This window comes from Phalacrocorax carbo, chromosome 20 (genome assembly GCF_963921805.1).
Source record: "Phalacrocorax carbo chromosome 20, bPhaCar2.1, whole genome shotgun sequence".
Lineage (NCBI taxonomy): Eukaryota > Metazoa > Chordata > Aves > Suliformes > Phalacrocoracidae > Phalacrocorax > Phalacrocorax carbo.
Window position 1 is genome coordinate 3,225,903 of NC_087532.1, and position 27,807 is coordinate 3,253,709.

At 45.6% G+C, this 27,807-nt stretch overlaps 1 protein-coding gene across 4 annotated transcripts; it reads left to right on the plus strand.

Moving 5' to 3' along the window:
- Positions 1-353: 353 nt before the first annotated feature.
- MXRA8 (matrix remodeling associated 8) lies at positions 354-27,734 on the plus strand. Of its 4 annotated transcripts, none has more exons than XM_064470301.1 (12): positions 354-474; positions 6,231-6,334; positions 6,761-6,865; positions 14,435-14,455; positions 14,889-15,197; positions 15,783-15,884; positions 17,168-17,626; positions 22,303-22,461; positions 23,564-23,594; positions 24,562-24,638; positions 26,378-26,455; positions 27,338-27,734. In XM_064470301.1, exons 3-12 carry the CDS (start codon positions 6,790-6,792, stop codon positions 27,361-27,363), a joined length of 1,338 nt encoding a protein of 445 aa, XP_064326371.1. In that variant the 5' UTR covers positions 354-474; positions 6,231-6,334; positions 6,761-6,789; the 3' UTR covers positions 27,364-27,734. The 4 variants fall into 4 exon arrangements, with proteins under 4 accessions (XP_064326371.1, XP_064326373.1, XP_064326370.1 ...); XM_064470303.1 differs by having other exon boundaries at positions 361-474; positions 6,761-6,838; XM_064470300.1 differs by lacking the exons at positions 354-474; positions 6,231-6,334 and having other exon boundaries at positions 6,585-6,865.
- Positions 27,735-27,807: the final 73 nt, after the last annotated feature.

The window sequence follows — 27,807 nt, forward strand, 5'->3', positions numbered from 1 at the left end:
GCAGGGGGCTGCAGATTTAAACCCTGATTAAGATTTGTGAACTAAAAATGAGTTCAAAAGAAAGTAATAGAGGAGATGGATGCTAGTACTCAAGTGTTCCCGTGATCGGATACCCTAGACAAAGTCTTTGATGAGATTGAGGAAGTTGTTCTTAAATTAAATACCATTAAAAGAACCCCAAACAGCAAACCAACCACCTCAGTGAGAACATTTATTGATCTAGTGGGGTTTAACCAACTTAACACTTAACCTAACTGCATCTGATTGAGGTGCTTATTTGGAATAATGTGGATTTGATGCTCATTCAAAAGGACTGTTTTTAGTATCAAAAATACTTATTATTTACAGGGTTTTGACGGTGATTTTCTCAGATTATGAATGGCGTGATACATTGTATGAACAGCCAAGCCTGTGCAGCACCAGGAAGAACCGTCTGGTGAAGCACAGTGATGTGGGACCTACAGAAAAGACAAGGTGAAGAGAAGACTCTGCATTCTCTTTTCTTTTGATGAAAAGGGTAACCAAATTTCACCATTACCCAAAGCTCTCTTGTGGTAGGATTAATGATCTGATGGGTATTTGTGGAACACGAGGTTTTATGAGGAAGTTTCTTAGCAGGTGTAAACTAACATACATACATAGTCATACTGACTGACTATACTGTTCATGGTAGTTAGTATAAGCTTGCTGCTAAGTGTCTGCCTCTGATGTTTTTTTGGGCACGTTTGACTTTCCTCCACACGCTGAACCCAGCTTTTTGGATTTCATGTTGTGGAAAAATCACCAAACACTTTTTTATCTTGGAAAAATAATCTTCAGGCTTCGGTCTGGAAAAAAAAAAAAATCTATGTTGGTTTCCTGGGCAATTTCTCTGTTTTTGTAACTGGTTTCTATTAATGGTTTTGAGATGAATCCCAGGAATCTGAGCTGACTGCTTTCCAACAAAAGGGGGTGTTTAAATATAGTGCCATCCAAAGCTGCTAGACGACAGGAACCACTGAGCTGCAGAGATGCCTTACGGCAAAAGATGTAGACAGAGCTCTCTGACCTGTTACAAGGACAGCAGCGCTGGAAGAATGTATAAACACACACATGCACACATAATAATTGATTCGCCAAGAGAGTCGTCTGCTTGGATGCTGCAGCTGAACTCCTTGTTTGTGCATATCTAAGCCTCTGCTATGCAAACTGCAAAGCTCGGTGCATTAAGCAGATGATCAGAAGCCTCTTAAGATCTCATCTAACTAAATTTCTCGCATACCTGGACATTGACGTTAATTAATTAATGCTCCAGTGCCTTTGGCACTTAGGGAAGTAGAGCTTTTCAGCTGGAGATCCAAGACAGGAAGAATTTGAGGAATTGCCTGCAAAGGACAGCCCCCAAATAACATTAACTGTTCTGGGCAAGCCTCTCATTTTGCTTCAGGAGTGCTTGGGCTTAGCATAGCTTAGACCATTGCAGTGACTTACCACTATGGGGTGGTTTTGTGGACTTCACCTTTCTCTGCTAGAAACAGGTTGTCCCGGGGTATTACTAACTCTTGCCATGGTATTGTTTTATACACACCCAGCGTAAAGGGTGTTGGACATCTGCCATTCTCATATGCTAGGCGCGTGTATTTGCCTCAGCTGCAGGTTTGGTGACTGCATCGCAGGCTGGTGATCACGGTGGACTCCAGTGAAATAAAGCAGAAAAACATCTGGCCAGACCCTCAACTTGTCATTCTGAATGTGCTCTTCAGAGAAGGCAAATCAGGGGTTTTAGTGCTTATGGCTAGGGAACAAACATTGTAATGCTGGGTCTGTGAGAGGTACGCAGCTTGTTACATCACTGGAATAATGACAGGCTTCACTTGACAGCCCTGCTATTGTGGTTGGGTTTCAGTTTTGTCCTTTTAGTTCACAGCTCTTGCTGCAAGTTGGATTATTTCAGGCTTGCTTATGGAATTCATTGCAGCTGAAAGATTTATTTTAATGAGAAAAGCTTTGCAACCAAATGAAGTCTCCTGGGAAACGCATACCCTCTGGTAATTCACATGGTTGTGTGTTACACTGCCCTTCTCCATCAGCAGGCAGCTTTGAAGGCTCTCCCTACCCACACCAGACCTTTCTTAGAAAGGGGGAGTGAATATGGGTGCGTATTTGTCCCTCTGAGTGTTACAGGTTGATCACGCTACTGGCATGACAAGGGTTATTTGAGCAATTCCTACTAGAAGATAAATGGTGTCGGTGTACATTAACCCTGAACTGCGGTTCCCTTGCCTTTCTCTCTGCTGTTTCTATGCAAAACTCTATTTCTGCTGATGTTTTTGGCTTTGCAGGATCCTTGCTACCTTTGCCATGGTACCTGTCAATTAGCACTCGTTATTCCCAAGCTGTAGCATTCCCTATTACTTTTCAGTTCTAGGAATTATCCTTGCTTCTGCTCATGGGTAGATATCGTCTCCTTTCCTTTGGTTGTGGCAGCGTACTATGGGTCCTGTGTTTAAAGAAGATCTAAAGAAGTTGCTGGTAATAAGCACGGAGTGTTGATAAACCCTGTACATAAGGCCCTGTACTGTAATTTCTGTGTTTGTGTCAATAGAACATTAATCCTGGCATTCCTTTTTAATACATTAAATATATTTATAGCTGTGAAAATTGGGCAGAAGTGGCCACTTCCACTCCTACTTGCCAGGGTTTGTGGTTCTCAAAATTGCTATAAAAGGATGGAGGGTACCTCTTGACATCAGGCCTTCTTCCCTATCTGATACTTGCTCAGTTTTTCTAGACTAGTGGTCTTTAGCTCAGGTTTACTGGGAGGTCTTTCGGTGCAGCCAGCAGCCATGGAATACAAAAATGTTAAAATGGAAGAGATCAGGAAGAGGAAACTTCCTGACTTGCCCATTATTGTTTCCCACAAGCCAATTAATCTTGTGACCCCTGCACTGTCTTTGGGCAGGGTTTTTTTCCACCTGAGTCACCAGTGTTTCATATCACCATATATTTCATATCTGAAATAGGGGTGACTGGAAACATGGGAGCCTTTCCTCTCCCTGCTAGCCTGATCTGTGATGAGGATGGCAGGTGCAAAGCTCCAGGAAGCAAAACTACTGTGTTGTTGCTGGAAGGTTCCTTCCCCTTGCATGGATGAAGTTGCTTTCTTTGGACAGGATTTGTGGTCGGGGTAGACGGCTGTGTACGCCACAGTGGGCAGCTAAGGGATGCTTCTTGTTTTGAGAATCAATACCCAAAATACCTCTAGGAGTGGGGAAGGAGGAAGGCTAGGGATCACTCTTCAGGCCAGCCTCCGTGGAGAATCTAGTTAAAAATTCAGCTCCTGACTGGGCAAAGTGTTGACACAGCTGCCCTTCCAGGAGCTCTTTGGACAAGCAAAGCTCTAGGAGGACAGGGCTGACTAGAGACTGTGCAGAATTAAAGAGTGAGGAAAAGGTAAATATCTGTGAAATAGCCTCCTGTGTCCCTTTCTTCTTCTCACTGTGAACCCCAGAGAAGCTGTTGCTCTTTCCTTCCAGTGGGTGGTTTTCTTTAGGAGACTTTAGCGGGTTCAGTCTGAACTTGGCTTCTTGCAGTCAGGAAATAGCCAATCCATGACAGCAGCAACCACAGCAATCCGCATCCATCCCAGAAGTCATGGAAGAAACAGTCAGTAACCAGTGCCAAAGCTAGGAGGCAGGAAGGTGGAAAAGCAACCTGGAATTGCAGCCTGGAAGGTTCTGCCCGTGGTTGAGAGAAGCCAAGGGAAGGAGAGGGTGCTGTATTTGCTGCCTGCGCGATGGGAACAGCTTCTTGCCTCCCAGCCAAACGTTTTCCAGACGCTGCTCTGATGTGCAGCTGAGCAAAAGGCTATCAGATTTGAGCCTTTCGTCTGGCTCCCTGGCCTGACAGAGACAACAGGAAAGGCTCTTTCTCCCACTAGACTTCTGGCTCAGCAGCAGACCTCAGCTGCTGCGGCTCAGTTACTGTCTTCGTTGTGATGCCTGAGAAGCTGGCAGCAGGTTTTCACTTTAGGGACATGGTGTAGCAGGAGCCTTTGCTGCATGTGGGTGACTATGGGATTGGACTAATGCAAATATCTGAGGCTTGCAGAGACAAGCCTATGTTTTTGCATGAGGGTTACAGTCGGACTGGACATGTGTAATGTACAGGCTATTGACATAGCTCAGCCCATGAGTGTGGGAACGTGGACTGTGAGTAACTGCAGGTATCTAATTACCCACAAACTTCCCCACTTCATATAAATGACAGGGTTGAAGTTTGCAGTGAAATTTTGTGGGTTTCTTACCTGAAGATTAGTTTAGAACTTTTCACTAGAAACAAACCCAAACCAGCAGTTATCTGGATCTGTTTTGGGCAGTGTGAAGACCTGCTGGAGTTAACAGCAGGCCTTTTTTACAGTCAAATTATTTAATGATAGCTCCATTTTCTTGGAATTTCTTTGGACGTGTCTGGTTCTGTCTGCTGCTGGAGACAGGATCCTGGACTAGATGAAGTTCTGATCTGATTTAGTCTGGATGTTTCCAAAGTTTCCCTTGTTGCGGAGTATAATTATTTAGATATTTATTTAGGTTTTTGTTAAAATGCCCTCTTTTTTCCTGAAACACAGCCCCCTCTGGGGTAGAGGAAATCTGTCTTCTGGTGTACGAGATGGTACAGAAAAATGTCAGAAGGAAAAATTCAGGTGGGGCATTAAGTTTATCTCCATGGAGTGCCATGGGAAGGCTACTAGCTTGTATTTTTAAGCTCTCCCATGAGTCTTACAGATATTTAGCTCTGTTCTACAGGTGGGCATATAAGAATGGTAAGTTTTAATTCCCTTTCCCCAACATTTTCCACTAGATGACTAATTTGATTGTATTGTTAAATCCACTAAACCCTGTTAACCATAAACAACAATAATCTAGCAACAGAATGCAAGCAAACAGCAAGCTTTACCATATTTTATTTTTTAACGTATACTAGCAACAGCTACGCTATTTCCTGACTTTATACTCATGTAATTTTCCTGCAAGTCTTGCCTTAGAAGACTCCTGGCTAATTCAGTCACCTACATGGATTAGGTTGTTGGGCCTATACAAGGCCAGATTCCAAATCTAAGGCAACATTTACACCTTTCGTACCCATATCTGAAGGCACTTTTTGGGAACAGGGTGTTGAATACTCTGACTCAGTGTCTTTTACCATCTTGTCCTGCTTTTCCACTGGAAATTAATTGCTTTTTTTCAGAACACAGACTTGGATTGATGTGAGTGAGAAATGTCTTAATACTTAGAGTCAGCAGAGACTAACTTAAACCAGTGCAGGGCCTGTTCTAAATGGTGCAGCCAGCAGCCTCATTAAGCTGTTCCCACTACCTGTGAAGGTTGCTGCCCTCTTCACGTTAGGCTGGTAAAGTTTCAGCTATTTAAAGGGTGGCACAGGGACATGATTTCATTCCATGCTTGGTTAGCCCTGCCACTTTAAGGAGTCTGTCCCCTCTGAACATCCCACACCATCTAGAGAAGTAATTCCCTGAACTGAAAAAATGGCTGCAGATGCAAACTAAGGTGATCTGAACTTTAACTGGTCTGTGAGCGTATATGCATAAAGGGTGTATGTGCATTTTCTTTTGTGACGCAGGGTTTGGAGTTTAAGAAAGTTCAGTTTCTTCCTCTGATGTTTGACTGTTTTCAGTGACTGTGTTAATACTCCTCATCACTGTGGGACGCGGTGAAGTGGGTTATATAAACACAGTTAAATACATCAGTACAGGCTTTAGGAACTGCTTGATTTAACAGTCTTTTCCTTGAGCAAAGACTGCTGAAAATTCAGTCGTTGCTTGCCGTTGTTGCTGTGTCTTGGCACTGCTGTCGGGGCTGGTATTTTCTCGTGGGTACGCAAAGGAGAAGAGCAGCAGTGTCTCAGGTCTTCTGCAGGTGAGGTTACTACAAGGTGTTGGCTGTTTGTCTCGGTGCCAGTCGAACAACTACTCGCATAGTTCAGTTCTGTGAAGGTCTGAAGGCAGAGGTTCTACATCTGACCCAGGTTTCCACGTTCTGGCCTCTGTGGTAGGGAAACCTGTTCCCCACATCACAGTGTTCTGGGACTTGAAGTTGCATTCTAGTCTCTCTTGCCTGCGCTGCCCTAAGCTCCCCTACATTCAGTCTTTGTCATTGTTATCCTTCTGCTAAGAGAGCTGCTATTAAGCCCTTGCTTACAAATCACAGGACAGAGTAAATACTGTTTTCCAGGTTGTCTTCTGAGGCTTGAGCTTGAAGTAAAACCATATGAGGAGACGAAGATCAAAAAACCACTGGAGGCAACAGAATAAATCCAGTCTCAAGCAGACAGCTGGGTGAGTGTCAAACAAAGGAAGGAACAGCTGGATCAAGTAAAGCACAAGGAAAATTAGTTCCATCCCTAGGGGGAGGCAGAAAGATTGTTTTGTGAGCCCAGAGCTGTGCGGGACCAAATTAACCCGATAAAACTTTTACATCAAAGTCAGGGGCAGATCAGAAGGTCCCAGAGGGAGGGGAAAGAGAAGAGTGGGTGTTCGTAGCAGTTGTGCAGAAAGCGTTAGGGGAAGGAAGGAGGTGGAGTGTGAGTGTAGGGGGAGAACAGAGTGGGGAGGTGGGGAATTGGAAGTTGTAGGTGGAGTAATTCTGCAGAATATGAGCTGCTGTCCACAGCTTTCTGGATGTAAATTGATGAGGTCATAGTGTTTTCCAGTTACAAAAAAAAAAAAGTTTTTTAAAAAAAGGTCTTCAACTTGTTTTTCAAGAGAGACGAAAACACGGAGAAGCTGAAGAAATGGAGCAACTAGCAAAACTCCTTCTGTGGCAGATTTTGCTTCAGCAAAGTAAGCTCCTAGCTGCTCGGCATGATGGTACTTGTTTTTATTTCAACTGCAGAGGACGGGGCTGGGGGTTAGCTAGAAGATTTTGAACTGTTATCTTTGTAAGATTTTGTTCAAATTCCTAAGTTAGCTGTGTTTTCATCGGTGAGGGGAGGGAATCATGCATTTCTCATGCTTTTTGGACAGGAAAGGGGAGAGAATGCAGAAATGTTTGAGGTTGTTTAAGGGGTACTCCATTCAGCGTGTTTGTGCAATCTACTTTTTCCTACCAGTTACCTTGATGAGCAAACTGAAAACCAGTAAGCTTGAGTGTGAGCACAGTAAAGCTTGCATAGTTAGATTTACAGGATCCAAGGTTATTTTATGCTTGTGAAGAGGCAGAAACAGCTGCTACGTGTGTGAGTGTTCAGGGTGGAGGAAAAAATTGAAGTGGGTTTTTTTTTTTCCTGTCAGCATAGAGACAGAGACATAGGAATTCACTTTCGGGTAAGGTGCAAGAAAGGAATGAGGACAGGTCTGATGAGCTTACAATAACAGAATGGCTTGTATCCTTTCCTTAATCACAGAGTTTTCTGTAAGAGGTGAAAGGAGATTCAGGGTCCTGAGAGCCAGACCCCAAGCTAAACAGAGAAACCCCGGTAAGGCTTGATGGCAGGAGAAGATTTGAGGATCAATCGCAAAACCCCAGGAATTCCACACTTACAACGCTTTGGGCTCTAAGGAAGGCATCTATGGCAAAGGACCTATTACAGCTCTAAGAACAGTATGGAGAGACTTTATTCAGTGTGCTGGCAGTAGGAAGAGAGGAGCACAAGCTTTTTGGGGACTGGTGACCCCCTGCTCTTCGCAGCCCTGTTAATGAGAGGCTGTGACTAGCCACCTGAGCCTCCCAAAATTCCTCAGTACCGGGATGGGGTAAGCTGAAGAGTTCTCAGTTTGGTCCCTAATTAATCTAGCCTAGTTGCCATGCCAGCACATCATCCCCAGTTTTGCAATGCCTCAAGGCAAGGTTTAGGAATTGGCAACGTACGGGATCAGTCATAGGGACAGAAGGGTTAAAGTGGCTCAGAAAACTAGTGTGTGGGAGTGGGTTAAGCCTGGAGAAGGAGGAGAGGCCACATATTATATTTCAGAAGCATGAACCAGTCCAGCTACTCCCCGGTGTGGTTTTGCATGTTGGCAGAGCTTGGGGAGCACTCAGGGCAGGAATAGCAGGTTGGGTTGCTACAGAACAGTGGGGGAGCTGCACAGAGACAACAGTATCCCACCTAAGGACGGATGACCTCTGACAGACTATTCTCAGGTGTATTTTGGAGCGATAACTGTCCGTATGCCAGGCAGCCCTGATGTTTGAGTCCTGCTATCCCCACACAAATTAGGTTATAGCGTAATGAGTGAAGACGGGAAGGGGAGAAGGGAGGAAATCTGTGCTGTTCCATATTTGCTGAGATGAACCCTTCTGGAGAGGAACCACACCCTCAAGTGTTAATGTCTTGCAGGGAGGAACAGCACTGTGTTTGGAATGGCTCTACAAACTATTCTATGGGCCTAGAGCCAGCATGAAGTACACAAAGCAGAGAAGGGTTTACAAAGCTGAGCTAATATCTGAACTGTCTGTGCGAAAGTTAGGGCAAATCTGTGAGGGATCCTGATTGTGCAGTGGCTAAGATGGCGATTGGTTTCTTGTACAGACAGAAGGTTTTTTCCCTTTCTGCTGAGGCAGCACATTCTTGCTTTTTGCCGATTCGTGGACATGTTCCTACCTGCACTGAGCTCTTGGAATTGTTGGGGCTGGGTGGGTAGTTAAGGGCTCTCCAGTCCTGACATCCTTTTTGAAAGCAGAAGACTGCTGTTGAGAAAGTTGTCCCAGAAAGCCTTTAAAAATAAACAAACATAGAGGCTTAAATAAAAGCCCAGTTCAAAGCTTGGCTTGACAATCAGTTGGCTTTGTAAGGGAAACCTTGTTTTACTGAAAAGCTTGGTCTTGCAGTCCTAGGCCAGCAGGCGCACGTGGTGAATGGGAGATGTCTAGGTGGAACGGCATTGCTCGCTATCTCCCTCCTTTGCCTCTTCGAGATGGGCCCAGATGTTATTCCTGGTTAGTGGGTTTAAAAAAAATGGCTATCGGAAGAGAGCTGAGCTCATTTGTGTAGCTGTCACCTTGATGGTACTCCATCATAAGCCATTATGGCCTCTTAGACGCTGGGTCAGCTCCCTAAAGAGTCAGGATGGAGCCACTGCCATTCTTCAAAAGTATTTGGAAATAGCTTGGTAGCACAGACTGCTGTTTTTGCAGTAATTGTGTAACAGCTCTGCAGAGACCAATAAATCCCCCGCACAGACAATGGGTTTTATGGGAGAAATAAGGAATCTGATACGCACAGATTTTGTGAAGGACACGTCCTTTCTCTAGGACTAGACCGTCCCTCTGTGCCCCTAACGTAAAGGGGATGTTGCTTCATTTTTCAAAAGCAAAAAAGCAGGTGAAGCAGACCGGGAGACACTAAAGAAGGCATGCAAATGAATAATGGGCTGAGCTTACTTAGGCAAGCGGGCTGTCAGCCTCAAGGACTGTTTCAGCCCACACACCTGGTGAGCTATGACACTCGTTTCTCCAGTGAATTCTTAGTTTGTTTTCTTTCCTGCTCACTGCTATGGTCTGAACTTCAGTGATGCTTGTTGCCGTGTAAGGCGGCATCCAGGCAGCTTGTCCTGGCTCTGCTGACATCAGTGGCAAGGCTCTTCCTGAGTTCAGGAGAAGCACTGCAGGTAGAGCTGGTGGCGTCATGTCCCGGGGAGCGTTTGTGCGACTGGGCACTCAGGCTACCACTTACGGTGTTTGCAGTTTCCTCTTCTGCTCTGGTAGTCTTTCATCTTCCGGTATGAGGTAGGAACTTGGTGGTTTCATTAGCACATGAGTCTACCTGTGAAGCAGACCTTCTGCCAGCAGCTATCTCCAGGAGGAGAGAAGTGGTGGTATTGTTCAGGCAAAGCTCAAGGGGCAGTTTTCTGTTCAAACTGCTCCAAGGACACTGCCTAGAGAGCTCCGAGTGTGTTGTCTTTCAGACCCAGAGGCTTTTACTTCTAGTTTGCCTGCAGTTTTTGTGGCTTAATTCTTTACTTGAAAAGTGGATGGGATTCAAGTAAGAGTTGGCTCTGCCTTTTACAAGGGATTAGGAAACGCTTTTACAGGATGCTTTCCTCTTCCTATATTGTGGGACCAGCAGAATACCTCCGGGATCCTGCAGAGAGGCATGCTGAGGCTGCACAGGACATGTCGGGGGGCAGCATATAGAGGTCTCTTTGGTGGTTTTTTTTTGTGGGTACATCACACAGAGAGGACAAAGTGATTATCCATCACATGGAATTTGAAATTTTAAAATGAGCTCCAGTGAGTCTTATGTTGACAACTATTAAGGCATTTGGTGGTTTTGAAGCTCCAGGCCCTGAAGTCCTGTGATTACGAAAGTCTGAGCTTTCACTAGGTACATAAATACTCCTTGATTTTACAGTTGCAGGTTGGGAAGTGTGACTCCACAAAATAACTGCTTCCAGTTTACCCCAATCCTGTAGTTCATAAACTGTCAAATTTGCTGGGTTATGGCTATATCTCTGCCTTTGTTCAATAGCTACCATGTTATACAAAAAATAACTTTAAAAAGCATGGCTGGGGGCCATGTCTTGTTTGCACTGCGTGTCTCCCGTAGCAGAGCTAGGTGTCCTAGCAGAGGGAGGAGACTGAAGAGAGAAAAAGGCTTATTCCTTCTTTTACTGCTCTATACTCAGGCTATTGAAGGTCTGTTTTAAATTCCATTTTCTCCAGGCATACAAGAGATCAGACACATTCCAGATTCCTTAGATTTCTAAGTGATCCCATTTACAGCCATGTCAAATAAGTTTGAGTCTTATCCATGACCCGGTGTATATGTGCAGGTTTCCAGCATTGCTGGGGAATCAGAAGTATCAGTTCTTCCTTCTTTGTCCTGTGGAATTCCCATGCCTCTTGTAAAGACTTGTCCTTTCTTTCCCTTCTACAACTTCGCTGATCGGCTGTTATGCCGCTGTCTTTTTGGTATTCTCACCTACCACTTTGAGGCTACGAATGATACCCTCGGGCAGGCTTCAGACCCCAAGTTTCTGTCCAGAATCTGTGTGTGTGCATGTGAGTGTGCACAGACATGCAGTGAAAACCCCTTTCTCTTCAGTGTCTGTCTCTCTGCTGAATTCCAACAAAATACTTAACTATGCCTTCATCTTGGATGGGTTTAGTTCGAGCGCATAATGTCACTGTAACCCTGGGCTGTTCAGCTTTGGGTGGCAACGCTCAGCAAGTCAAAATAGCGGTATGATAAAATGCAGGCAAGGCATCAACAGGCTCTTCTCTTTTCCCAGCAGGAAGCAACCTCTCCTGGTCACTGAGGGTCAGACCTGGGAAGACCCTGGAGTGTAACTGTCAAGTAAGGAAGGGTGCTGCTGCCCCGCCTCTTAGGGAGCTGCTAGCAGAGCTTTAAGAGTGGAGGGAAAATGAAGCTGTCAAAACCCATAAGACATAAGCTTTTCTTATCTAAAAGCTGTTAGCTACCGACAGCTCCACCGCTTCCTTGTTTTAGAGAGCTGTGGTTGGAAGTGTGCTGGAGAAATGCATGTAGCTGGCTGAGAGGGCTCCAGCAGCCTAGCGGGGCAAAAGGCCCCTTGGGTGGGATAGAGAGTCAGGACCTGGGTGGTCCTTACCATGCCAGTGGGGTCAGCTAAAAGATACAAAACTAGGGGTTAGTGCTATTGTTAGTTTAGGACTGCGACCCACTGCCAAGCAGAGCGTATTGGAAGGCTTAGGTGGATATCTGTGTCAGTTGTTAGATTTATGATGCTGCATTTAGGCTTAATGTTTTTAACATTAACTTGCAAGAGGAAAGGAGAAAAGTAAATGCATTCCTCTTGCTGAGCCAGGAGAGGATGTTTCTGTAACACCAAATCAATTTGCTATTAATGAGCAGTAGTGCAAGACTCTGGAAGCATTGGCTGTCCAGCCAGCCAGCTCAGAGACGCCACTCCCTAGCACACAAGTCGCTGTGATACTGCATCGTATCACAGGGCAAACAACACCAGTTCAACTGCACGGGCGTTGCTTTGTCGCGCCGATACGAGTGGATATGTCACACTGATGGGAGTGGATGCTGTTGTGCTGAGAGCTGGTTGTCCTGTTGCAAGTGAGACCGATTTCTCATGGAGAAGGATCATTTGGTGCCGTAAAAGAGCTTTTTATTCATCCTTTGTTGTCCTAAGCTAAATCTAAGTCCTGGCTTCCAGAGACAGGTTGGCAGCTTATAATATTTTACCATCAGGCGTTTTGCAGCCTGATTAGGAGACACCATCAAATAATGGAATGACAATGTCTTGTGTATGATGTCTCATACCCAGAGCAGTGCAGGCTTTGCATGAGATTCTTTTTCCTTTGCGATGCTGAGATTATAAATATAGAAAAAATAACTTGTATTCAGAGTGTCTTTGAACTGGCTTCAACAGCTGGTGCTGCTCATTTTTGTTCTCTGGTGTCACCGCCCAGTATTTTGTGATAGGAGAAGGAAAGGAAAGAGAGTTTATTCTCAGCCCATGCACTGGGGGTGTGGTTAAAATAGCCCCAGTCTGGAGTTAATTTATTCTCTTTTGAAATGCATAAATTCCTGGGCTGAAAAAAAAAAATAGAGCCTTTATCTGGGGGACATTGTGCCTATGACATTAGCAGGACAAAACATCTAATGATCTTGCGAGCCCACTTGGGCTTGCCTGGTTAGAGAGATGAATGATGTCATTGTGTTGGGAATCTGAATGGTGCTCTCAAAGCATGATGGCGGGAGACCTCCTAGACCCCTCCTACACAAAAAGCAGGAGGGGCTGGACTAGAGAATTGCGGAAACAAAGGCATTAGTTCATTTCTTGCAAAGTGTTTCCTGCATAGATCTGAGTCACGTGTGTTGGACGGAGTTGCGGTTGCATCCCGAGCGTTACAGGGTTAACTGTGCAGAGTGGGAGAGACCCCGGGGGACATGCTGTGCTCCCAAAGCAAGGATGGGTTTGCCCAGCGGAGTGCTGACAACAGTGTGTGCCGTGAGCGTGAAGCGAAACAGCCACGTTACATCCCGCCTCATTTGACAGGTAGACTCAGCATCCTGCAGAGTTACAAAATTCCCTCAATGTGTTAATTCCCACCATCAGTTTTACAGGAATCGGATTTGGAGTCTCGGAGATGAAAGTTATCTTTTGGCCCCTCAGTCTAGTGCATCGGCAGCGTGGATCCACTCCCTTCCACTTGGGCAGCTCTAACCCCTAGCAAATGAGCTGGCGTCAGCTCTGTCTCCAAGTCTATTCAGGCCTTTGCCTTGGCAGAGAAAGTTGATGGAGATGTGGGTGTTTGCTGGGGAAGTGAAGCTGGCACATGTCATTTCACAATGGTCAAACAGGACAAAAATGAGTGTGGTTTTAGCTGGTGACATCTGGGTAGAACCACCTCCGCTCTGGGGAGACCCCCCCTGCAGCGCTGCCTCCAGCTCGGGGCTCCTCAGCACGGGAACGACATGGACCTGTCGGAGCGGGGCCAGAGGGGGCACAGAAATGCTCCGGGGGCTGGAGCCCCTCTGCTGTGAGGCCGGGCTGGGAGAGCTGGGGTTGTTCAGCCTGGGGAAGAGAAGGCTGCGGGGAGACCTTATTGCGGCCTTTCAGTGCTTAAAGGGGGGCTGTAGGAAGGGTGGGGGTGACCCCTTTAGCAAGGCCTGTTGTGACAGGACAAGGGGTGATGGTTTTGAACTAAAGGAGGGGAGATTTAGACTGGATATAAGGAAAAAAGTTTTTACTATGAGGACAGTAAAACACTGGCCCAGGTTGCCCCGAGAGGTGGTCGATGCCCCAGCCCTGGAAACACTGAAGGTCAGGCTGGACGGGGCTCTGAGCAACCTGATCTAGTTGAAGCTGTCCCTGCTCGCTGCAGGGGGTTGGACTGGATGGCCTCTAAAGGTCCCTTCCAACCCAAACCCTTCTATGATTCTATGAACTGTTCTTGCCCTGCTGTTTCTGCTGGTGCCTTGCTGTTTATGTGGGACGAATATCAGATCCCAATACTGCTGCCTCCCTTCCCCTGCCCGCTCCTGCCTCCTTGGGTTCTTGTTTTCATCTTACACAACATGTGTTAAATAGTTCTCTCTTGGGCAGAAGAGGCCGCTTTGAGAGAGTTTTGGTGGGTGACGCATTGACAGCTTTGGCATTACATTGGAATAGCATGGTGGAAAAAACTCTGTGACTATGGATGGTATGAAATAAAGACTTGGAGTGTATGAAATTCATTTGTGGGCTAAGCATATCCCACATTGGTCTTCAGTTTGTTGGGTCAGGCACTGTCTTTTGCTGTAAGTGTACAGTGTCTGCTGCAGCCTGTGGTTGGGTCTCTGGGCTTAACCACAATACCTGTGTGAAATAAGTATATTAACAGACAAGGGAGGAAGAGATGGAATAATAACAGAGGAGGTGGTTGCTGAATATGAGTGTGAATATGAGGAGTTTTTTCTTCCTTTTGTTGTGAGTAACGTTCTTTTCTTTCTGCTTTGACAGGTTCTGTTTATTCGTATTCAGGTGAGTGACATCTTTGTAATCTGCCTGTCTTTGTGATCATGAGAAGAAATGAGAGGCACCCGGATTCCGTGACATGCGATGGGGGTTTCATTGCTAACTTCCATAGGCATGACCCACGCATCCCATGGACTAGTGTCTCTAAACTTTGATTAAACCGGGGGTTAGGATTAGGAAGGGGTAGGTAGGACAGGTCAAATCTATAATCCTGATAACAGACATCAGACATCACTTTCACTGAATGAAATCACTGTTTTTAAGTGGCTTCTTATTTTATTTCTCCATGAGTGAGCTCTGTGTTGGTCTTGAAAGTGACTTTATTTTGGGTGGAAGGCGTGCAAAGATTTTAGGACAGGTCTGAGTCCTACTCTAGTGTCTTCTTCACATGGCATTAATCTGGTAACCCTGTTTTTTGTTCTTTGCTCCTGGCTCTCAGTCCCAGCTGATGCCTCAAACCCAGACAGCGTTGTAGTGTCAGTGTTAAATATCAGTGCTACGCTGGGGTCACAGGCTGTCCTGCCCTGCAAGAGTTATCGCATGGTGTGGACCCAGGATCGTCTGAACGACCGCCAGCGTGTAGTCCACTGGGACGTGTACAGCAGCTACTACGGAGATAACAAGGTGGAGAGGCTGTGTGACATGTACTCAGCTGGACATCAGCGTGTATACAGCTCCTACAACCAGGGGAGGATATTCATGCCTCAGAATGCATTTACAGATGGCAACTTCTCCTTGGTGATCAAAGGTACTGAAGAGCACCTTTTCCCCCTATGCTATTTGCAAAATGGAAGATTCTTGGCTAAACTACCTTTGTGTTTTTCAGTGAAAATGGCTATTTTATGGATAATTTTCTGTAAATAAATAAATATCAATCTAATGAGGTTAATCGGGTTCTCTGAAGCGCTGGCAATAGTGGTGTTTTTACCCTTTGAAACAGTCCAATTTGAAAAGAGAATTGGTAAAAACTCATTGCTTGAAAGTCACTGGGGCTTCTTGTTGACCTTTGACTGTATTTCAGTTCCTGAACTACAAACCCAAGACTGTAATTCTTCCTATGCCTGCTCTTAGCTAAACTTAAATTGGCTTTCTCTTTCCATCTGTTAATACAAGTACATTCCACACAAAAGCAAATAAACTGAACAAATTATTATATTAGGTGAGATGATTCTTCTCTGTTTAGCCTACCCTGGCGATAAGGATGGGTGAGAACCAAGTTATGCAGAGGCCCTTTTGCATCCATACAAGCACTTGGAAAACAGTATAAATGACAAAAGTAATCATTGTCTCAGTGAAGAAGATTCAACTTCCCCTCTCTTTCCTCTTGTACTAGATGTTGCAGAGACTGATGAAGGCACATATTCTTGTAATCTTCACCATCACTACTGCCACTTATACGAAACTGTGAAAATCCAGCTAGCTATCACCAAGAAAGGTAGGTGCGGCAGACAGCTTTTTGTTCTTTCTGCAAGGGACCTGGTCTGGCAACTGGAGTCCAGCGCCCACCAGGACTCTGAATTCACAGCGTGCTCGTGTGCTGATTCCCGCTAGGCCTTGCGTGCTGTTATACTAGTACCAGAGAAGAGCAGTGTGGACGCAGGGTGTTGCCCATGCCTTACCAGTTGCAGGTTCAGGGCACGGACGCCACAAGAGGCTTGGAAAACATCAGGAGACAGTGGTGCTCACTATGCTGTTTGCTATCAGATTCCCTGAGTTTTCAGAAACTTTATTCAATATATGCTATTTATAACCTCTTTCCTGTCTTGGCATGTGACAAACGATGCATGGAGCTTGTTAAGTTAAATGTTTAGGCTAGGCAGCCCAGTTAACTAACTGTCCTGTTACTGCTCCAGCAGCAGAACATCCCTAGTAACAATCCATCATCGGTCGGGTTAGCCACAAAGATCTGCCTTGTACATTGGTTGGTGAGCTTACCCTGACAAGCCTGTAGTTAAAGGGCCTCCTGAAGTTACCACACCTTAATTCCAGCTCTAAAAGCAAGCTTCTAAGGGCTGTTGGCAAGTGCAGTGTGTGCCACCCATGCCACACATGCATCGCTACCATGTCATTTAAACCGACCTTTGTATGATGAGCAAGTAAAGCTACTGGGGCTGGTTGTACTGGGAAGCTGTAAAAGGGCTGATGGGATAGCAGAGAAGTGCATCTCTTCGGCCACTGTTCTTACAGCTTCTATGCAATAAAAACACCCAGGCAGGCCTGTGGGCAGGCCCCAATCTGCTCATCTGTGTTTTGGTTCTTCTGTTATTCCTTTTCAAGAACAAAATACAAAACAGTGGTTCTTGAACTCCTCCAGTAATTAAGGCATTTGTGGGTAGAAAAGCATTTCCTGCTTGGAGAATTGGGATACAGCATATTGAAGATGAAATATGTTGTTCTTGTTCCGTTCTTAGTCTGTAGAGAGAATATACTTCCTGCTTTCTGAAGCAAGAGATTAACTCTCAGTTATAAGGAAGTGGTCTTGCTTAATGCACTGACCTAGGATGGAGAAGATAAAAGTGCGTTTCTTTACTAACTGCTGAAGTAAGTGTGAACAAGACATACTACCCCTGTGGCTCTTCAGGATCTGTGGAGGGGATGTGTTATAGGATTGCAAGGTCTGAGAGCAATCTTAGGTGTGCCTGGGTGTCCTTAAGCATGGGACGAGTATGTAAAGGTGCAGGTACCAAGGTTGCACAACTTGTTTTCTCTCCTCCACAGCTGAGGATGCAAATGAGTACTGGGATGGGGAAAAGCCTGTGATCGTTGCCCTAGAAGGCAGCACAGTGATGCTCCCCTGTGTGAACCGTAACCACATCTGGACCGAACGGCACAGTGAAGAGGAGCAGCAAGTGGTCCACTGGGACAGGCAACCCCCAGGGGTTCCTCATGACCGGGCTGACCGCCTCATTGATCTGTACGCCTCTGGTGAGCGCCGTTCTTACGGACCTCTCTTCATTCGTCAGAAGATGAACATCACTGACACAGCCTTTGCCCTGGGTGACTTTTCCCTGCGGATTTCTGAGCTGGAAAGTGCAGATGAAGGCACTTACTCTTGCCACCTGCACCATCACTACTGTGGCCTGCATGAGCGCAGGATCTACCAAGTCTTTGTGACGGAGCCAGTGCGAGAGAAGAAGGTGGTGAACCTCACAACTCACAACATTGCCCCGGCTGTAGGTAAGTGGCCTCTGGAAGTGGTTCTCCTGATTGAGCAAGAGATGAGTATCTACAGTTGCACCTTTGAGCTCTAAAGAGCTCAGTAAGCCACGGGATGGGAATATGACACGTTACTCCCCATCATCACCTGAGGAGGCTGTTGCTCCAAATGCCACAATGTCCTTGCCTTGTCTGTCCCTCTGCAGGGGTCTGCAGGGATCACTTAGTGCCAGCAGGAGGGAGTGTGGTCAAGGCAAACCTGTGCCCTGCAGAAGTACCACAGACACCACTGAAGTGAAGGTGCCACTTAGAGCGACACTGAGGTTTCCTCTATGAAGGTTTCTCACATTTGAGCCAGGCCTTAGGGTTAGAAGAGTAGATGAAGTCTTGCCTCCCTTGCTACTAGTATCTGGCTGTAGTGTATGGGCTTGGTTGTTTCTGAGCTATTCGGGTCCCCCAGTTTAAGAAGGACAGGGAACTGCTCGAGCAAGTCCAATGGAGAGCTACCAAGATGCTCAGGGGCTGGAGCATCTCCCTTATGAGGAAAGGCTGAGAGACCTGGGGTTGTTCAGCCTGGAGACGAGAAGCCTGAGGGGGATCTCATCAATGCTTATAAATATCTAAAGGGCAGGTGTCAGGACACTGGGACTGGATTCTTCTCAGTGGTGCCCAACGCCAGGCCAAGGGGCCACGGCACAAGCTGGAACACGGGAAGTTCCCCCTGAACATGAGGACAAACCCCTTCCCTGTGCGGGTGCCAGAGCAGGGGCACAGGCTGCCCAGAGAGGCTGTGGGGTCCCTTCCCTGGAGACATTCACCCCCCGCCTGGACGCGGCCCTGTGCCCCTGCTCTGGGGGTGCCTGCTCCAGCAGGGGGTGGGACGGGGTGAGCTCCAGAGGTCCCTTCCAGCCCCCACCACTCTGGGATTCTGTGATTCCCATTACATTGGTGTACCCGGAGCTGCACACGTAGTGATACTGGTGAGGATCCTGTAGAGCTGCTTTAATACCATGCTGCACCAGAAGTGGAGTGTCCCAGCCACCAGGGTTAATTACCCTGCCTGCAGTGCTGTAGTGACATCCAGCTCTTGTTTTCTTTGCTCCAGGGCGATTCTGCAGCCTGTTCTGCCCCGCAATGCTAACGTGCCTTAAGGCAAACAAGCTGTTTTTCTAACAGGCTCCCTTTCCTGATTGCTTTTATGGAACAGGAGGAAGTGTGGGGCACGGGTCGATTCTGCTCTGCCTTTGCTGTTATAACTTGCACTGTTGTCACCAGTGCAGATCATAAGTGTTTCTCTCCCCTTAGCGCGGGGGCTTAGGCTGTGCAAGATGTCAGACTGTGCAGAATCAAGCACCAGGAATTTTCCTCCACCCCTCAGCTTTTCTTTTTTTTTTGTCTTAAACCAGTTTTTACATTTTCCACTGCAGTGAGCTATCATCTGACAGCCTGTCCAAACTCAAAACCATCATGCTTAGTTCAGGCAGAAAAATGAAATTAAAATCCCAAGTTTAATATTTTTTAAAGTCTTTTGGGTACAGCTCCTTATTAACATTTTAAAATATTCATTGTGGTTTAATATTTATTGGCTGCTTAATATATAATGTTGACATGCTTTATACATTTTTAAATAGGTCTATTCTTCTCTAGCAATTGGTTTTTTCAAGTCACAGAAGCCTAAACTTCCCCCTTGGGACTAAGACTGGTGTCCAGAAAACCCAGGCAGTGCTAAAGAGAGGTGGCTCTGGGGGGCTGGCACGGAGGCCAGGACATACACATACCAGCCTCCCTGCCTCTGGCCCTTGAGCCCTATCTAGATCACATTGTGCAGATGAAAACTAGATCTCGTTCTCACAGTTGCCCACCCAGGAATTCATTCCTGGATGTTGTCCTGGTTGTTGCTGAGGCGTTACCTGCCTGCTCAGAGTCAGACAGAACCTACAAGTAACTTAACCTGCCAGGGATGTCTGGGTGAGGCAGTAGTGCCCTCGGTGCTGGAGGAACTTGCCTTCCTGAGAAAAGCCATTTCCACTGTCAAAAAGAACAGCCTTAGGAGAGCTTTGTCCCCTATGGGCAGTGAAAGCTCAGCTGGTCTGAGAGCACCACACACAAAAATGTGCTGAGTCGATGGGAATGTGAAAGAAGCTGAGACATCTGGAATGCCTTTTTCTAACCTACTGCTGATGGGGAGCCTGCTGGGACGTGCCCTGTTTGTGTACAGCAGGAAAGGCTGAGATATTGCCCCATTCCATGAAAAACTGTATACAGCTCTTCTGGGGATATAACATAAAGCCAAAATGAAACATCAGGAGATAACAAAAGCAGAGCAGTGAGAGCTTTTTCAGCAAGCAGCTATAGTTTCTGGTGCAGCTCCAAGGCGCGGAGCCATTTCCAGACAGGAAACTTCACCCTGTTTTGAATATAAGCATGAGCTCAATTCTGCTCTCGGTCTCGGCAGTGTAACTGGGGTGTGTGCCTACTAATTCAGTGCATTTTTACTCTGTGTTTGCTTTGGAGCAAGTGATTAAAGAATGGCATCCGTTGTCTCATGCTTATTGCTAAACTATTCTCAGTCTTTTGCCAACCTTGAAAAGAAAACGGGCCACCTGTACCCAGCATTGGTGAGCTCTCTTGGTAGAGAGTTTTCCATTTTTCCCAGCAGAAGAATCTGACCCTTGGCACTTCAGTAATGTGACGGTACTTCTGTTCTAACTTTCTTCCCCCCCACCATGAAAGCTTATTTTCCAGTAGTTAAACCAGATCACGTGAGTGAATTGGAGGCAGAGGGGCACGCCATGTTGAGCCATACTGAAAGATCAGATCTTGGTTACACAATAAACCTTCATCACCTCAGCTTAAATTCTGATATAACAGTAGCATGAGGAGGAGAGTCTGTATTATCTTGGTGATACTATTCTACGTGCTGCTGTTCATCTGCTGGGTGCAGCTGAATCAACCGTTACTCTGTGCCTCAGTTTCCCCAGTTATAAAAAGGGGTCTATTCTGTTGCCTTCCTGGTGATGCACTTTGAAGTCCACCAGTGATGGTTTGTCAAAACACTAGCATGACAAGTATTTTTAGTATTACTTCACTGAGTAAGCCAAGGAGACCCAAAGTTACCAAATCTCTGTTTCCACTGTTTGTTGTTACAGTGACCTCTCCAATGTTGACTAAAGTTTAACCCCACTCCTACCCTATCTTGCAGCATTGTGGGAAAGCAAAAAGCCAGGAATGGAATGTGTTTATGTTTGCTGACATCTGGCTCAAAAGCTGCTCCAGTGGCTACCATCTCATTACGGGAGATGCTGAAGAAGCCCTTCATGATCCAGAGATTTGTTAAAGTAGAACTGTTTGCAGCTTTGCAAGTGGTTTTTTTGTTTGGTATTTTTTAGCTTAGCAGTTGTGAAAAACCACATGCTAGTTTTCAGCGCTGTAGCCAGCAAGGACGCAGCATCTAGCAATGCCAGCAAGAAGTGGAGTATTGATGGAGTAGAGGGCTGGGCTACCAGAACAGAGTAAATGGTAAAACCTCTGGGTTTTCCAGGACTGCTGGAAGCATTAGCAAACAATCACCTCTGGTTTCAAAGTGTTTGTTTCAATCTGTTATTGTCTTATTTGATTTTATTGTTGGTGGGTTGGTGTTCTTAGATGCTGGAAACGAGCTACCCAACTGGAACCAGTCACTATGCCAGCAGTTCAAAAAATGTCAACATTTCTCACATTAGAACACATCTGTTAAATGGAACCGTGGCTTTTGGGATATTTCCCCACATCTTTCCCCTTATTCCCCTGTCTAATTTACAGGGTTAAACACCCGAGGGAGTGGTAGGTCAGAATTCCATACTGGTTCTTGCCTGGTGCTCTGTGAACGTCCTCTCTCAGGAGGAGATGTCACTTTTAGCTCTGCTTTGAAGAGAAAAGCCTCCCCCAGCACAGTGTGTCTTCTGGGTTTGTGTCTGTGCCTGGGCTGGATTCGTCCACTCCTCTGACTACTGCAAGCAGAGAAGTCGCTTCCTCTTTATATGTGTAAAACATTGACCTATTTATTTGAGATCTACAGAGTGTTCTGTGTAAGAGTTTTGAGTTACCGTTCCCTGTGCTGCGGAACTGAAATGCTGCTGCACCCACAAAAGGAATGGAATCTTGGCTTTTCTTTGTAGCTTTTTCTTTTATTTATTTTATTGATTTTCATTTTATTTAAGAGGAAACGCGTTCTTTGGCATTGGAAATTCCTCCCACTCTGTAAATTATAACCCTTGGCAGGGAGGGGCTGCTTCATACTTTAGCTGTCTGGAGCCGAAGCAACGTGGTGTGTGTGTTGTAAGGGACCCAGAGGAGGGTTGTGTTACCCTGCAGAAAGGCTTGGGGCTCTCTAGTGTGGCTCCTTTCTGGACTTCTCTGCAATAAACAAGAACACACTGACAGCCAGGCAGCAGCAAGGGAGTGGGCGACAGTCACTGTTAATACCTCATGCTCCTGGGAAGTACAATGGTCTCGTGAAGAGCATAGGCTTCTTCCAACTGACAAAAGTGCAGTATGTTGTAAATTAGGGAGCCATTTGCTCTTTACTTCATGTGGTTCAGGAGTTTCTCGCTGAACATGCTTTTCAGGCCCACCTATGGGCCCACGTGTGAATATGCTTTGCTTTGGGTGCAAATTACAATTATCCTTTTCCGTTTTTCCTTTTCCTCTGCCATCAGATCCAAATGTTGTCAGGGGCCACAATGTGATAAACGTCATCATCCCTGAGAGCCGGGTGCACTTCTTCCAGCAGCTGGGCTACATCCTGGCGACTCTGCTGCTCTTCGTTGTCATCCTCATCATCGTTGTCCTCATCACCCGCAAGCGCCGGCAGAGGGGTAAGTGCTAGGAAAGACCAGCCCTGTAGTGCTTATAGGGGTGTCTCACGACAGGAGAGCTGATACTGCAAATAATTACTGCAAAGCATAGGCTGAAGGCAGCGATCGTCTTCTGGAAAACCAGCAACCTGCGCAGTGGGGAGTCTTTGCAGGTGCTGATGCCAAGGGAGATTCATTAGTGTGGCGTAAAAATTTCCAGGCCTTGATTTGCTGAGTCGCTCCGTTGTAAGGGAAAAGTAAATCAGAACTGCTAGATAGTTGCTCTTTACAAGTGGGGTTCATTTAGAGCAGAAGGCCCACGTGCATCCCTTAGGAATGAAGATGCTGAAGGCCTTGCCGGACTCCCCATGCTAGGTGGCTCTCTGTGTGTAATTAGCTAAATGGACACTGAGAGCTTTTGGTGACTTCCACACCAATAGTTTTGGATGCCACACAAAAAGCAAATACCAGGGAATGTCTGTCTCCTGGTGTGTTCTTTGCAGTACCACGTTCATTCTTATTTACGTGTCAGGGGATCAGCACCAACACAAATTGGAGCTATCTCCACTGCCTTAGGTGGAGTTACTTTGCAGTCACAGAGGGGACAGAGTCCTGGCCCTGGCCTTTGAATGGAAAAGAGGAGCCTGAAATCATCCCTTCTTGCAGGGTGGGGCGAGGCAGGAGTGTAGCTAGATACCTGGCCTGTGGGAGGCTGATGAAAACCAGCACCTGTAGCGTGTGACGGAGGCAGGCCTAAGCAATGAGCTGGGGATGGGCACGTGCAGCACCAGCACACAAGAGATGACAGATGTGGTTAATATTTTTGTAATAAATGGGAGGTGGAAAGAAATGCAATATGGCAATTGCTGTAGTTTCTCGTGGCTGGGCATCCATAGATCTGGGAAAACCGCTGGAAAGCTGGTGCATAAAGGAAAGGGAAGCTCCCTGTGGCAGCGGAACACATGAATTCTTGTATATTGGAGGGATTGTGAAAGCGATCGTTGTAAGCATCGCCATAAGGAGCACTGTGAATAAGTACTAGGTGTTATTTTTATCACTGTTGTCAGGGAGGGGTTGGTTGGACTGGATAAGACTGCTCATTCTGTTTCTTCTCCCTGTTTAGGTTACGAATACAATGTGAAGAAATATGGAGAGTAAGTATGATTACACAGTCTATGATTAGAATACAGAAAAATGAACTTAGGGGCCCCAACCCTCAGCTGTCATTAAGAGCCTAAACCAGCTGAGGATCTGGTTAGTACAAGTACAGCCATGTAAAGCACAGGCTGTTTGATAGAGCTTATTCATTGCTTTCCACCGATTCTTTTGCAGCTTTACACTCTAGTCATTATTAGTGTAATGTTCCCAGGAATATACCCTTGCATAATGACTGCATAGCAGGGAGCGACCTCTTTACTGTCAAAGAGGGAAGGAGAGAACGGTTTATAGGGCTGATTTGGCATCTCCTCTCATTATACTTCGGGAACTGATTCACAGATCATGTTTCTGTGAGGTGTCATTAGGAGTTAGCGGCAAAGGGGTAATGCACAAACCTACTGGAAACCCTACTGTGAGACTGAGGCCAAGATTGTGTAGCTGAGTTCCTTTATGTTTTATTATATGGTATTAAAGTGGAAGAGATGGGGAAGTTCCCGTACAGATTGGCTCCCCATTGTTCTAAGCTCTGGACAAACACATAGGGAATAAAGAGCCAGCCAGCCAGAGATCTCAAGGTGTTAATAGAAAAGACAGTCAAAGGGATTCACTAGTCAGCAGTATGACCTTCTGAAATCTGTTTGATAGGTTAGGGGCCAAGACAGGAAAAGCACCTATGTACAGTGGCTGCCAATGCTGTTATGTATCTGTCATGATTTCTCCAGGGAAGCCTTGTAGAAACTGGAAAGGATTCTGTAAGGATAGCTGTGAAAATCACCAGTACTTGGTAGAGAATGAAATCTTCTATGGATTTTTTTTCCAACTTTTCTCCAGATAATATAGCAAGTAAACACTGTAAATTAAATTCTCTAAAGCAGCATTAGAAAAACTGTTGTGAAAAGTGTGAAAGGAGCCGGTTATTAAAGGATGTGACAATACCATTTTTCACTGCTGTTCCTTTTTCAGGAAGGATGTAAATCTTAAAGAGTTTACAGTCGACACAACAGATCTGACTCAATACAGAAGTGAAGACATCAGGCTGGGTATGCATCAACTAGCAACCGTCCTCCAAAGCGGGTCAAAACTTGTTAAAACTGAGCATTTTCTAATGGCATTTAGGTGCCCATTTTGAAATTACTTCACCTCCTGATTTTAAATGGCAACTTTGAGAATCTCGGCCCACAAGTCACTGCAAGCAGGGGGACTCAGCTGGAGAGGGCAGTCCTGACTTTTAACTAGAGGCTGATTTAATGAGGTTGGCCAGTAATGAGGCACAGCTTCTTTTGTTTCACCTGGAGTTTTTGGGGTTCTTTGACATGCACCTGAAAGCCAAATTCACATGAGTGCAGGACAATGTGGAATGAGATCAAGACAGTGTCTAGGGAAGAGGTCTCCTCAAATTTAAGCAGTTCGTGTAGGCAAGAGGATCAACAAAGCAGCTCTCTAGAATCTCCTGTCCAAGAAACAAAGCATTTGTCAATATGAATATCATCATTCTACAGTACATACATAGAGCTCAAAGCGAGGGAGCTGGAGAAAACAAAATAGATCAGCATTCTTTAGTACTAACTACTGACCTTATTTCTCTTGAAAGTGGGTATGAGCTGTAGTTGACTGAAGTGGGGATAAAGAGGAGTCATGAGCTGGCTGAGTTCATTGCCTCCACTTTCCATTGAAGCCAGTTTGGTTTAACTTTCTACAGTTTCATCCCCCCAGATGTCAAATCACTTGGTGAACAGTTGGGCCTTCTATCAAGATCTGTGATAGCAATTCGGATAAATAAGCTTGGGGAACATGATAGGAAGAAAATTTGCAACAAAAGTCCTACAATACAAAAGATAGAAAATACAAAAACCACTGGAACTCATGGTAAACTGGAACATACTGAAAAGAGGGGAAGGAAGCTAATCTCACTGGTGATCTGCAAAAGTGTTTTTGCTGGGATGTGTAGGACTGATTCCAGGAACTTACCGCATTCCTGAAGGTGGATGCTGCTCCTTACTAGACCTGGAAGGTGTAGCCTTGAGTTTATTGTGTCAGTAATTGATTAGGGGTGTCTTCTTGCTTGGACTTGGAGTGGGTTGTCTGTAAAGCAGAACTGATCCTCTTGTCTGCACTACACTGAGATTCCTGAAGACTTGCCGTGGTGCCAAGTTCATACCTGCTGCAACTTGCCATATGTCATTGCTCGTGTTGATAAACCAGGAAACAATTGAGTCTGTCCCCTTTTTTCCCCTCTGTGCACCCCCAGTGAAGGTACAATCTTTAAAAGAACGAGCTGACAGACTTTAGGTCCCAAGCTAGAGAATTGCTGTAAGGGCCCCAATAAACAAGAGGTAGATATGAAATCTGAAGAACGAAGGAGTTGCAGAGGGTGGGTTGTAAACCAGGACAGCAGCAAGTGCAAATTCCTCTCTGTATGTCTCGGGAGAGCTCCCCTGCGAGCAAATTCTTTGAACAACTGGATCAGTCACCTTCAGGTGAGCTTTCGTAGATAATCCAGAGCTTTTTGTTTCATGCTGGAAGAATCTGTGGTCCCTATGAGGAGCAGGAAACTGAAGTATGCATAACTGATTAGTGCCAGGGGCAAAACTAAAGTCGTAGCAGCTTTCCTTTTCCTGCTGAGTGGCTGAGTAACTCCGTGAGTTGCTCCTAGAGATTTGGAGATGCCAGGCCTAGAGCACTTCAAGGAAGGACTGATCACATGTCTGCCTTGCCTGTAAAGCTTTGTTTTCTTTTAATGTTCTAATGGCTGTCTGAATTGTACTCCTCCTGTACACAGATTACAAAAACAACATCCTGAAGGAGAAGGCTGAGCAAGCCAGGAGCTTCCCAGCAAAGAATATTGATTTAGACAAAGGTAATAATGACCTGCTTCACCCTAACTGGTGGCTCTAGGAACCTGCTGATGGGTTGAGGGAGGGAGGAGGGAAGCACACAGTGTAGCAGTGAGCCGGAGCCACAGCCGAATGGGGAGTGGTAAACGTTATGACAAATGGCAGCAGGAATGAGAAGCTGGTTCCCTTCCTATCCTTTCATCACAGAGCCACAAGATGCAAGTAGCGATTAGGCTTTTAAAAACTTTTGGCATGGCACAAATAGAATTTTTCTTTATTGGAAAAAGAATGCCTTGCAGGGCTGGAATAGTGCATTCTGTACTGTAACCTCAGAGGGAGATATATCTCAAGAATGGCCTGGCATGGTGTTTGAGAAGAAAACACTGTGCAGAAGAGAGTGTTTTGAGTGAATTTATTTGTGGGTACTGGGCAGTCACTTACTTCGTTCAAAAAAAATCTCCTTCCCTCGGGCCTGAACCTCCTTTTCCTTATCCAGGATTAATCCTGAGTATTACACCTCAGTTTATAGAGCCACACTTATGTTGAGCAGTACTTGTAAGAAGTTGTTAGGTTCCATGACTCCTTTTGCATGAATTTAGAATATAATAAATGTGATTGAAATTATATCAAGAAGGGAATGGTCTGGAGAGTCCCTGAATTGCCTTAGACCTGCTGTTCTTGATGGAGTTCTCATGATATATTTGCCTACGCTCTGCAGAGGTGATCTGTGCGATAATTTATACACAGTATATCTCACTGTGGGCTTTATGAAGAGGATATTGGGAATACGGTTGCCTGCAGATGGTCACTTGTCGCGGTATAGCTAAGTCCATATTACAGTGTGCTGCTTTGGGTGGTTTGAAATCTCTCTTCAGGTACTGACCTCCATTTCAATTTGCTTTCAGATTTCAGGAAGGAATATTGTAAATGAAGACATTCCCAAGCTGCTGGCTGGACCAGGAGCTTCAATCCAAGATAGATAAATGGAAAAGAGATGCCTTTTCTTAATATCAAGTCCCTCCAGTTACCATAGAATTTTTTTCATGTAGACTTTCTCCCCACTGAGCACAAGGGTATTTGCAAATGCTTCTTGAAAGAGTTAAACTGTCTCTCTTGTGTGCACTTATGATGGGTTTGGGTTGCCTTTTCTTCTGTTCTCCCAGTCCTCCATTCACCTTTTCTTTCTTGATATTATCGTTGGTTTTATGCATCAATGATTTTTATGAGCTGAATCAGCAGACCTTTTGCTTTGATGTTACTGCTTTAAATAAACCAACCTGCATCACTAATCTTGAGCCATCATTATATCAGGCATTTTTCCATGTAGCGTATTCATCAGAAAAATAATAGCAAAGCCTGACTGTGATCTCTCATA